The sequence below is a fragment of the Dermacentor albipictus genome, chromosome 1 (genome assembly GCF_038994185.2).
Source record: "Dermacentor albipictus isolate Rhodes 1998 colony chromosome 1, USDA_Dalb.pri_finalv2, whole genome shotgun sequence".
Lineage (NCBI taxonomy): Eukaryota > Metazoa > Arthropoda > Arachnida > Ixodida > Ixodidae > Dermacentor > Dermacentor albipictus.
This window is the reverse complement of record NC_091821.1, coordinates 474,380,352-474,393,367: the sequence shown is the minus strand read 5'-3', so window position 1 is coordinate 474,393,367 and position 13,016 is coordinate 474,380,352. Positions and strand designations below refer to the sequence as shown.

The 13,016-nt window shown below is 46.8% G+C and overlaps 1 protein-coding gene across 1 annotated transcript in view; it reads right to left on the bottom strand.

Moving 5' to 3' along the window:
• The window catches only part of LOC135908890 (cytochrome P450 4V2-like), a 50,181-nt gene extending 47,578 nt beyond the window's left edge, over positions 1–2,603 (bottom strand). The window contains exon 1 of the mRNA XM_065440729.2: positions 2,301–2,603. Coding sequence (XP_065296801.1) covers positions 2,301–2,544 — 244 coding nt within the window. The 5' untranslated portion in view covers positions 2,545–2,603. The remainder of the gene's footprint in view (positions 1–2,300) is intronic.
• Positions 2,604–13,016: the final 10,413 nt, after the last annotated feature.

Below are 13,016 nucleotides of genomic sequence, written 5' to 3'. Positions count from 1 at the left end.
TGAATCACCGTGAAATGCGTTTTCCGCGCATCTGCATCAGTGAGGTGACTGAACGTAGCTTGAGGGACTCCTGGGCACACTCGTAAACTCCCAGCCTGCAACAGCTGCAGCCGATGGAGTAACGTTGCAGATAATTTGTGCAATATAGGGGCGGAGTAACCAATTCTCTGACGCACAACTGCTGAGTGGACGTGAAGCAGGGATGCAGTTGTTCCATCCCACTTCGTGCCGGCGATTCACCGGAGAACGTTTATAACTAGGGGTGTGCGAATATTGAAATTTTCGAATACGAATCGAATACGAATAAGGCGAAAAACTGTCTTCGAATATCGAATCGATTATCGAATATATGTGTAGTATTAAAAAATTGCAAAACGAGGTAACAATAGCTTTATTACCCTCTTAAAAATAACATTGCATTTTACGAGGTTGCTTCAGATTAAAGAGGCACTCGTTATTGGTAATGCACTCAGGTAATGTCAGGTTTAGTCAGGTAAACACTTAAACGCTTGTTACAGATTATGGCGAAGGAAAATTGACTGCTCAACATGTTCACAAAGTAAGGGCTCTCTATGCACTGTGACAACATTTGTCCAGGTAACATTTTCTATGTGCATTTCTTATTGCGCATACTTACAAAGCCCGAAAGTACATCATATATTGTTATGAAAGAGCCCTGGAATAAAGCTTGGTAAAAAAATCGAAACTGATCATGTCTCACGAGCCTGACGCAGATAGACTGGAACAGAGCGTACACATCCATAGTAAGGTTCGTTACAACACTCAAGATCACAGTGCTGTAACACTGTGTCATCGTTTGGTACCTTATTTTGTACTTGTTTTGTGTTGCGCTGTAACGAACCTTACTATGAATCCCAACCAAACCAACTGGCCCAATTTGCCATCTCGATGCAGAGCATACAGATAATGAGCGGATCATGTGAAACTCTCAGTGAATAAACATGTTCTTAGGAGAATGTGGAGCAAGCATATAATTCGTTAATTGATAAATTATTCACAGTCTGTCCGAATATTCGCTGTTTCGACCATTATTCGGCCATCCTCGAATATTCAGGAATTTACGAATATGCATTTCTCGAATCGAATACGCTTCGAATAAGGCAAATATTCGATTCGTATTCAAAATTTCGAATATTCGCACATCCCTATTTATAACACAACAAATTCGGTCCTCCAGGGCGGTCAAATGACGAGTCCATCGAATCTGGCGGTCTAAAAACACACCGAGAAAATGATGTTTCCGAACCAGCTCGATCTCATAGCCGTCTGTTGAAAGACTGAAATTTCTAACTTTTTTTTTGTGTGTGTGAAAGGCAGAACTGCTGATTTGGCGTAAGATATCTTCATGCCCCCTTTTCTTAAATAATCACCCATTGCGTTCAAAGCTTCCTGCAGCCGATGCTTGAAAACTTCCAGAGACTTGTTCGATGTCCATATGCAAATGTCATCAGTATACATAGATATGTTTATGTCTACTGGAAGTACTGCTGGTAAAGCTGCTATTGCTGCATTGAAGAGAAGTGGACTTGATACACTTCCTTGCGGATCTCCTTTGTTCATGGTGTATGTGTCGCTTTGCCCGTCATTTGTATTTATCGCTATCAGGAACTGCCGCGAGGAAATCGCAGCAGTGGCGCGAATGGCGCAGCCAACCACTGCTTCGCTGCCCTCTCATTTTTTAGACGGCAGCACGCCACCATAAATGCGCTGTCCGTTCATACGTGGCATTGTTGGGAGTACTGCTGTCGTGGCGCGCAAGCAGGAATGTCACGTGCTTTCTTTTTCGCAGGCTTTCTTCAGGACTCGAACAAAATAATTACATAGCAATTAGGTTGTTCGAAGCTGCTAAATTAGATACTTCCTAGAACGCTCCAAAACTTTCTTATCGCAAGTTCGGCCCCAAAGCTACTACTACTTGCGAAGCTCGTTAATTTTGACTAATTACGCAATTAAGCAGAATACTAAAACAGTGTAAATTATGCAATAGCCAACAACATGCATTTCGTTGTGTACTAGAGTGCTACGGCGTGTTTTCAAACCCTTAGTTAAAGTCAGCTGGCAATCCCTGTACAGCTTTTTTTTTTTGTCGTAAGTTGAAGATTTCGGTTAGTGCAGTATCCATTCCTTTAAGACAGTGGTAACAGGCTGCGCAGCAGTTCGGACTCGCAGCATGTCCCGCTTCTCAGAGGATCAAATATTACACACCCTTTAAGTGCCTCGCCGGTGTGATCATTGGCTGCGTCAGCTTCGAGCACTCCAGCTTGCAACGCAACGCTCACCTGCCGTGAAACTATCCGCGTTCAGCTGCTTCCTCCTCGCCCAGTACACGGAGGCGAGGTACCAGAACGGTATCCAATCCCACGGTCCGGGCACTGGCTTCAACGCCAGCCACATCTTGAGCCAGGGCAAGTAGTAGCTCTTCGCGAACCACACGGCGAAGAGCGCGGCCACTGTCCACGCGAGCGCCGGCCAAGCGGCCAGCTGGGGGAGCGCAATCGAAGCGAGCAGCGGCTGTTGGGACATCTCTGCGTGCGCGAGCTGTCACTCGTGCCGGCGCCGCTCGAAGAAAAATATTCCGTCTCTGCGGCGGGACGCCTGGCCGCCTCTTTATAACGTCGGGGCCTGACGGGCACCGACCACCCCTTGCCCTTTCCGTTTCTTCGTTTTTCGATCCCCTCTGTTTTACCGTCTTTCGACTTGTCTGCCATAATGTAAACAAGACGGGAGAGAGCGAGAGAGTAGGAAAGGTCGCCAACCCTGTCTTGGTGAATAAGTAACAAGTAGAGCTCCCCGGCTCGGCTAGCAATGTATGGCGTCCAGTTGTGCTTCCAGGTGGCGGTGAACGGAACTTTACGCTTGGCACGGGACTTAGCGCGCGAGAAGCTCTCCTTGAAATTCGAATCACGGTAGCTTCCTTCTCCCTTTGGCGCCTCTTCGCCATTTGACACGAAAGAGCAATACGCAAATTGCTTCCGTCGTCAGGAGAAACAACTTGTTTATCTGACGTCTCGCCTTCTGCTGGGCACCCTTGTGCATTTAAGGGGAGGGGGAGCGGGGGGGGGGGTATATCTGCTGCATCGCAGGCTGCTGCAGAGGTCATCCTGAGGAAATACAGAAAAGACGTCATCAGCTCAGAGGTGGCCTTTTACGCGCACTGATTGATTTTCTTTTTCTTTTTCCTCCTTTTGGCAAATGCGCACCTCCTTCTTATCGCGCGCGTCGAATTAGATACATAGAACGCCCCGTAGAAACTTCCTGTTCAGCCGCCGCTTCACCACAGGAAGGTCGCGCGGCCGACCCCGGAAAGCGTCAGAACCATTTTCCGGTTTCGGCGCATGCCGTGTTTTGAGCAGCTGTTACACGCTGATTACTGTTAACCAATAAGTCCGAATTTCAATTGTTCTGCTGGAGTCCAAGCTGCCTACATAGAATTCCCAAGGTGGGATGCTTGCCGGACAGACGACGCAACAGCGGGATACCCGTTGTAGCGGCGCACTACAGCTGTGGCGCTCGCTCGGCGCTGCGCGCGGCTGCGGCTTCCATATCGGGCCTCGGAGGCTGCTGCATTATGGTGTCAGTAGAATGCAAAATAAACAAATAAACAAATATATAAACAAAAAGGGAGATGGTCGTCGGCAATAATACGAAGCCCTCCACTACAGCCTCTAGCATGTAGTCCGTGTGCTGCGTTGAGACTTTAAACCAAATAATTTGATTTGACAAAACAGCACCGTGACTCGCTCGCTGGAATGCCCTGGCCCTCGTAAGTTTGATATTGAGGTAAAATTCTAAAGGATGGGCTTATACATATAGGATGGAAATAAACAACAACAAAAAATCCTTGTTTCTTTTTTACGCCGATCTGTATTAGACGAAAGAACACATACACACACAGCCGTTCGTGCTGTTGTTCAACGCACGACTTTCTTTTGTACACATATATAACGGCAGGGAGACGAAATGATGTCGCGCGCATCAGCAGAAGTGACGATCGATTAGCAAAGCTCCAACATCGAAATTTTAATTCCCTCGTCTTTGTCCGCTTAATTTAGCCACCCGATTCATGGCTAATCCCCCACTGCGGGCATGCGCCACAGCCACTCAGATCAACAACAACAACAACAAATCGCGTGTGGTCTTGCTTTCTCCGGAATGCGCAGACAGCGACCCCGCTTTTTTTTTCTTTTTAGATGTAGAATAATGAGAAGGCAGGCGTTGCTATAACCGGCTATGTCAAAATGATGGATTGATTGAAGAGCCTTTGACAAACCATTTGCAGATTTTAGTGGAGTTTTTTACGAAAATGAGCATTGTCTTGACGAGCTGCCAAGTCGGTACCAATATTTCTCGCGCTACGTGCCAAAGTACGTGTTTGTTGAGCTGGCTAACAAAACAAACTTGTATTTTGTGTTCAAAGAAGGAAAACCGGTCCAAACGAATGAAGAAGAAATAATGAAACTTATTTACACTTGCTAATGGGAATCGGTAAATACCCCCGTCTGCGCTTATACTGGAAGCCATCCCTGAAAATGGTATATTGCCAGTAGCTCAAGTATTGGGAAATAGAGATGCCAAACGAAACAACGGAAAATTGACGTCAGCAAGGAAGAAGTGCCAGCAGCGCATCTGGCTACACGCGCACGCATCGCGTGAACTCAGCAGCTGTTTGTCTTCATTGACGGGTCGGCTTCTTTGGCTTCTAAAACATCCCAGAATAGGCAGGCGACACTGCAGCCTCAAGATTAGGAACATTTACGGCATCGAAGTATGTTTGTAACATGGAAAATAATCTGTTACAAAAGATCCACTTTTGTCTCTTCTACACCCACTAGGCCCTCATGTCCTCATTTGAGGACATGATCCCAGACATTACATGAGACTCAAAACAAACATTTTTTTCATAAATTTCGGGTTCTTATGCGGCAATGAACCGAAGTAACATGGTAGAAAAAAATATCAGTGTGATAAAAAAATTTCAGTGCCAAAAGGGATATATGGCTATGATCGATAAAAGTTACACAAGAAATTCTAAGTAGCGTGGAAAAATTAAAAACGACGAAATAGTAGGTGACGTGATGTCACATCCAAGCGCAAAATTCAACGAAAAGAAACGTATTGAGTTAAGTTGGAACGCACGCACACTCACAGCGAACGGGAAAGCAACTATTAATAATAATAAAAATAACATTCAGGACTTTGTTCAAACGCTGACTCCAGGAGACATCTGGAACGTGAGTTTGCATGAACTGGAAACTGATTATTTAACCAATGATCTTTAAGCTGTTACACGTTTTTGTGTCAGGGTATGTATTTCATGTGTTTTTTTCCAAATAAACCGTCTTTTCCAGTCTTCGTCCCCTTCGTGTTTCTCTATATCGTCCCTGTTCGTCATCACCATTCTTCATTGAGTATGGATTACCAACACGCCAAACAGTCAGCTCTTCTCGATGTGAGGCCACATTCTCAAAGCTTTTCATTCGTAAGTTCACTTTGCCCTTTGCGGGCCGCATTCGCCATAATATTTCCAGCGTCAGGATTGGCTAGAATTTGCTCTTACCAACATGTGTAGCGCAAGTGAATACTAGCATAGGGCCCCGTTGCTCAACCCCGATTCGACCAGCGTACTAACACAAACTTCTACGGCCATAATTACGGACTTCGAGAAAGGAAAAAAATGGCTGTGGCTTAGCTAAGGTTAAGCCCAGGATGCGAAGCATACTAGCCTTTATTTTAACGCGACAGCGTTACGGAGCTCGTGTCGCAGAAAAGCCGGTGTCTTCGGCGTCGGCTCAGGCGTGCGGCGCTTGCTCAGGCGCGCATTTCGTTGTCGCGCCGAACGCTGCGTTGCTCGACGCTCACCGCGTCCTATGCGGGGCGCGTAGTCGCTGCGCTGTAGCAAAGCCACCTAGAAACAGTCTCTGTAGCGCGCCGCAACCTTCGCTTCTCATTCCAACGAGCAGCTCTGTCTCCAGGAGGCATCTCACCTCGTGAGTGTCTAGCAGAGGCAACGCCGCGACGCCGCGAGTAACGGCGCGAGTTGGAGCCCCGTTTCTCCTCTGTCGTGACATCACGGTGTCACGTGGTCAGCCTTGAAGGCGACGCCGCGAGCGACGGCGCGAGTTGGAGCCCCGTTTCTCCTCTGTCGTGACGTCACGGTGTCACGTGGTATTGAAGGCGACACCGCCGCGCCTGAGGAGCTGGGTTGAGCTCTAGTAAAATGCTTCGCATAAAACACGGTAACAGAGTGGTTTTCCAGCCTACGCTAACTTCCCGCGTACTCCGTTTGCGAGTGACTTAATGAGCTGTTGTCGCCTGAATGTATCTAAGAACATCGCACGGATAGCCGCGCCGGCCTTTTACTATCATAGAGTTACGATAAAAAAAATTACTAGAGGGAACTTTGGTGCCGCAATGGTTCGGACACCATATAGGAGTGATACTTAGTATAAAGATTTGTCTTATCTTCGTGCTTATGGCTTCAGACGTTCTTGTCACTTTCCTTGCTACGTTTGTCTGCCTTTGTTGGACTAAATTTCAAATCAATCTATACTATTCTCAATGCAAAAGGGAATAAGATTCTGCTAGCATGCATAACCGCGATTAACGGCAGTGGGAAATTCTTCTGGGCCTTCTATGCCGCTCGTCGACGCATGCACCCGTGACGTAAGGGTTTCGATATCGGGGTTCTAGGCTATAGATATCCTCTGTTTGAATCCTGCTTTCCGACAATAGTATTTATGCTTATTTCTTTATCTTCATTTGCAACACCGTACTGTGTTGAAAATGATCAGTGGGAAAATTTACGAAGCCGTTTAAACGCCAGAAGGTCGAAGTTTAGCCGAGCCCATGCACTTTCCATCATTCCCACGTTGGCCGACCTGACATGCTTTGCAGCTCCCAAAAAATACTAGCGGCGCAGTTTCCTCAAGTAATGTTTGTCGCAAACACGGTGTTTACAATGGTCCACATTGAGACCACCAGTGAAGCGATCACCAAGATGTCGGCGAAACAAGGAACCTCATTTACGGTAACGAAGCTTTTCCTCTCTCGGCCCACTGGTCAAGTTCGCGACACTTTTCCGTCCGTAAGGACAGTTTGCATCGTTTTCTGCGGTGTGACGGGCTTTGTTACGAGTATAACTTAAAGTGCTGACTTCCAACGTCAGGTTTGCTTATCCTACGGCGAATATATATACGGAATGTGTTTTCCTTCTTATTATTATTATTATAATTTTGTAAAAACAGTATAGAAAAAGATCGCCTTGCGCATATAGCACAGTTTCGCATCTGCAGGCGGATTATATCGGAAGCGATGGGCATTATTTGTACGAGAAGTCGGATCAAATTGTGGTGTTCAAGCGGAGAAAAGAAAGGGCAAGGCGTTTATGTTAACTAGAAAGATTGGCTATACTTAACATCGAAAAGCAGTACACGTGTTGTCAGTACACGTGTTGTGACGTGTTGTCAACACGTGTAAGAGTACACGTGTTGTCTGTGAAGCAGGGCTCCGAATTGCTTTGACCACCTGTATTTCATTAAAGTGCACTTCAATCGAATAGCGAATTTCACTGGTCGATCTATAGAGCGGTGTGTCTAATCCATGCGAGAGCAACAAAATCCGGCACGTGGCGAGCCAATCCAGATTGAAGATCGAAAAATAAACATGTTCCGGGAGGGAGCGCCGCGGAAGTTGGCCGCGCATCCGCCGGCAATATGTGAGAACGCCTCAAGAAGAGCCGAAAACAGCCAAGCCACGGAGCCAATCCGGAAGTGACGGCGTCGCGTGGTTGGAGTTCCGGTGAGATCCGTCCCTGCCCAGCGTATCAACGAGGAGCGCTCCATCGAGCCGGTATTTGATGCGGATCACCCAGTGAAACGCAAACGTGCTCTGCATCGACCACTGGAATTCACCACAAGTAGACGAGCGTTTCTGCATGTCAAGTCGATCAAGATGAGGCCGCCGTGGCTGGGAGTCGAACCTGTGACCTGGTGCTCAGCAGCAGGAACGACATGGCTGCTCAATCACTGCTGTAGGAGCGACAAGTCGCACTGTCCAGGTCGCTAATTAAAAATCGCTGTTAACTTTGAGATGTCTCCCTTTAGGTTGGTACAGAAATTGCCAAATTGAATTCTATAACTGTAGGGAAGTATAATGTCTGCCTAGTAGAAATCTTGAGACTAATGCCATTCCCAAGACATTTGTCCTTAAAAGTGTGCTACGGAATTGGTAGGACTCCAAGTTAAGTTTATCAAAAGCCTCACTTTAGCAGTTCAGAACGATACTGACTGCGGGGCCAATTGAATTTCAGCGGGTTTAGAGGGTGAATACCTCGGAACTGCTACTAGCCTTGGGGTGTCGAATATGCACAGATGGCTGCACTCCTGCTCCATTTTGATTTCGCAGCTTCGACACGTGTCCTAAGGTGAATAATTAAAAGATTAATAATAAATAGACTTAATCAACAACCTGTGCGTCGCAGTCTCGCAAGCAGGCGATTTTTGTCTCCTGCTGAAATCCTCCTGGAAATGCGGAGCAGTGCTATCTTGCACAGGCTGTTAAAATAAGGTGTTTGAACTTAAAGAGAGAAAATGCGGTATACAACACATGGGAACGCAATCAAAGCATACAAGCGACACGAAAGTAATCAACTACATCTGGAAATCAACCACTGTAAACATGTGCCAGCTACACCTTTAAGGTGCATCGATTCTTTATCAGAATATGCCAGCGGAGCGCAGCTGACGCATCCTTCGTTGCGCCATTTATGTGAAGAGCCTAAATGACTGGACTCACTCACTCATTAATGTACCCATGGATTGATTGATTGATTGATTGATTGATTGATTGATTGATTGATTGATTGATTGATTGATTGATTGATTGATTGATTTTAACTTGCCAAAGCAGCTCTGAGGCTGTGGGGGACACGTGGAGCAGATCTTAGGATTACCTTTCACCATCAAACACTTTTTCAACATGCCCCTATATATAAATGTATGAGCGTTATTGCATTTCACTCGTATAAAAGCGGCCACCACGGCAGGGAAACGAACCCACGACATCGCGTTGAGCCGCAGAAAGCCGTATATCCACTGAGTCACCGCGGCGTGTTTGCGCTCTTCGAAGCACGGCAAACACACCTACACTGCTTACAAAGTAACTCAAGAAAGCCTTCCTATGCCACGGGTGAGTGGGAAGTGCACAGTAAGCGCTGCGTTGTTTAAAACTGCATTGCAAGAGCAGTTCTACCTGTGTAAATATTCCCGCATGTCAAGGGTATGCGTTACGAGCCACGCTTTCTCCCTGACAGGTGGACCGCGGTGGTTGATTTCACAAAGACACTTCGCTTATTCGATGTTCCCACTGTATGTTCCCACACGCGCACAGCATGTGCAACAGTTTATTCATGAAGACATGAAGGAATAAATATACAAGGTGCTACTATGCGCAACATGTGAATAACCGGCAAAAACCTTGAGCATCATTTCCAATCCAGATAATGATAGCCACGTGCCGACAGTGCACACTGAATGTTTGCCATTGAAACCTTGTTAAGATATGCTATATGGAGATATAAAACGAGGTCGTGAAGGCTATGAGCTAGCGCATCTTTCTTCCTGTCTTTCTTTGTTTCTTTCCTTCTTTCTTTCTATTTACTTCGTTGCTCCTTTCATAGTGAATGTGCCTGCTCGGTTCACAAATCGACTTCTGGTCTTGGCAGTGCGGCTGATTGAGCAGCTCCCTTTGCAACGTACGATGTCATCACCGTTTAGAAGGTATTGCGCTTTAGCTACTGCTACTAGCTGTTGCGAATGAAATATTTTATGCTTGCTCCAGACACACACCTACCCTGGCCCCGCTATCTGACACCACTGCTATCCGCGTTTATATCCAACAGACGCGTGTAAAACATGCGGACAGAGAGCAACGCTGCGACACATGCTCTGGGAATGTGCCGACGACAACGGTAATCAAACCAGCTCCGTTCGCGACGCGTCCATCCATAATCGCGGCCGTTGCCAGAGCAGGAGAAGGCTCGAGCTCGCTTCTTCCCGACGCCGCCCCAGATGCGGGAGTCGCCGGGGACCTTCTCCGTAGGCGTCGCCGCCGCTGGGAGGCGGCTATCAGAAGTTCAGAGCTGGCAGACCAGCTCTGGGCCGTCCGGCAAGCCGAAGATGCCACTCGAGTCCAAGGACTTCGAGCCGTCACCTGAGGCCACCACAGCAAGAACTGCCACACTATTCTTTAATAAAGTTTCTTCTTTTTCTTGCCATGGGTGGAATGACAGATATGTAATCTAACGATTATATCAAAACACACGGAAGCAGGGGATACGGCTTGCGTCTTCTTACTGCGAATTTACTCTTACTATGGAAAATAATATAGTTCAAGAAACACAAGAACTACTCGCGAGCGAATGAAAACGCGGATGCAAGAAAGTCAACGTGGCATGAAAATACCGAATTGCAAATGCAACGAAGTGAGATCATTATCTGCTGCATATATTTGTGTGACAACGACCATTTCACTGGGCTATAAGGACGTCACACGTGATATACAGGCACATCGGAAAGTTGGAGGATAATTTTTAACTACCAGTAGTTCTTTAATCACGCCGAATAGGTTCGCTTATCTTTGACCATCCGTGTGAAAGCCTTGCGGACAAAATGGCTCATCTTCAAAGTCGAGCGCCACGTTCGCAGGTTTGACAACTCCAGGACGTCATCGTCCTTCAAACAAAGACTCGCTAATGGAAAACGAGTCAGCCATTTCTTTATATATTGCTTTCTTTCGCACTATACTGCGCAGTTTATCATACATGTTCATGACCTATTGAGGCTCCGCGAGAAGGCGTCGCTAAAGCTCGTTGTTGAGACAGTCAAATCCCAGCGCCTTTAGATAATGTAAATTTGAAAAGCCGGAACGCCTTTCTTCCGCGCAGCTTGCAACATAGCAGTACACAAACGTGTGCTACCTCTGCCCCCCCCCCCCCGCCACCTTCCCTTCAGGTGTTTGCAATAAACCGAAACTTAACAGCTTCCTCGTGGCGTTAAGCCGAAAGCCTTCCAATTGGCGCCACTCGGACTTCCCGCAGCGAAGAAGGCCGCGCAGCGCGACAACTGTCTCGATGCTTTCACGGTATTTGACGGATACGCAGGATGCCGGTAGCGCAGACGCGCACTTTGCTCGACGTCGACGAACCGCGGCGCGACCTTCGCCTGGCGATCCGATGTAGAAAAACAGCCTCGACATCGGGCAGGACTCGCTACGTGCGACGCCGACAAGGTCGCCGAAGCGTCCCGCGCGCTCGCGTCGGCGTTGTCCGTCATTGACGGTCCGGCGAGGCGCCCGGAATACCCGCGAGTTCTCTCAACGCGGTCCCTCGCCGCCCCCTTGGGTCACGGCGTTTGCGAGCCGCCGGTCCTTGGACTTCTGATGGCAGTTTGCACGTGCGTGCTACGAGTGGGTGGAACCGTGAGGATTTTGACGACTACCGCAAAAAAAAAGGGGGAAAGCTCGCACGCCTTTTCGCGGAATCGGTGGTCTGTTTGCTTTTCGCTGCAGTTGCCTCATGTCCTCTGAATACGTACTAATCCTTTCTCTGCAATATTTGTGACTCATTTTGTATGGTACCTATGTTTTTGCTCAAATATTAGTTTCTGCTTTCTTTTGTTTCTAGTAGGATTTACAAGTACAACCTGTGACCAGAGGCTGTGCGCCTCCCTCTCCCTCCCTCCGTGTTATACCTTCGTAGGGAAGGCCTTTGGGCGTACATTGAAATGGTTAGTTAGTGACCTAATTAGATTTTTAATTATTTATTGATCAGCAAACCAACTGTTTTATCAATTATTTATATTAATTAATAATTAATGAGTGTGTAATTTATTAAACAACAATTAATTCTTTGGTTTTTTACCTGCAGGTATTTTTGCGACATTCAGTGATTCTACTTACATATGTCCGCGAGAAGAAAGTTTTGCGACGTGACGATTTCTGCGGATGTCGTTTTATTTGCATTCCCTCAGGCCACAGTGGCCATCATATGAAGTAAGGTGACGAATATTCTAGAACTTGTCGCTAGCACTGAGACTGGCTTTCCATTAGCCGGTGCTGGCAAAACTAGACTGGCAGCTTTCGGCCGAAGATACATGCAACCGACGAACCAACTTTCATTGCACATTTTAAACGCGTTAACATTAGGCGTATCGAAGTGGGGACAAATTGTGTTTGTAAACTCGCGTGGTAGATGTAGAGTTGGAATGCAGCACATATATATATATATATATATATATATATATATATATATATATATATATATATATATATATATTGTGCAACTGGTGTTCACCTTTTCCGGACCACTGTGCGTTTCACTTCGCTCCTCGAAGAGGCAGGACATTAGCTCCTCAACAATTATAAAGTGTTGCACACGCTTTAGATTACGGATACGGAACTTCAAAAACGTTCGACGTAATACCTACGCATTTCTCTCGCATGTACCGCTAAAAGGCTAGTAATCTTTTTTTTTGTTCGCCTTTGGTTTTTAGCGCCCTGGATTGTGTCATATGGGCGCGCGACGCCTTTCCTAGAACATGGGACTGTTTTGGGCCGTAATCGAACCAACTTATTTCCCGACCTCAATCCCTCACTCATTACAAAACAGAGACGCACCACCGATGCCGATGAATCAAAAAGCACCATGTATACAGACTATCGCCTTCCGAAGGACCAAGGCTGAGAAACACTCGTATTCATTAGGGCAGGCAATTTTTTTTATTTGTTACTTGTGCGCGAGCCGAACAGGGAAATTAAGAATCGCTCACTTTCAAGTCGTGCTGAGAAAGGGTTATGCAAATCATTTGGATTCGCGTTTTTGTGCCGGGGCGCGCTCTCACGTCGCTTCGTCTACGCCCACTTGCCAGTAGCAACTAAGTCCTCGCCTCGAGACGACGAGGAAACTGCCAAGCGTGCGCAGCTGTCCTCACTTTCGTAAA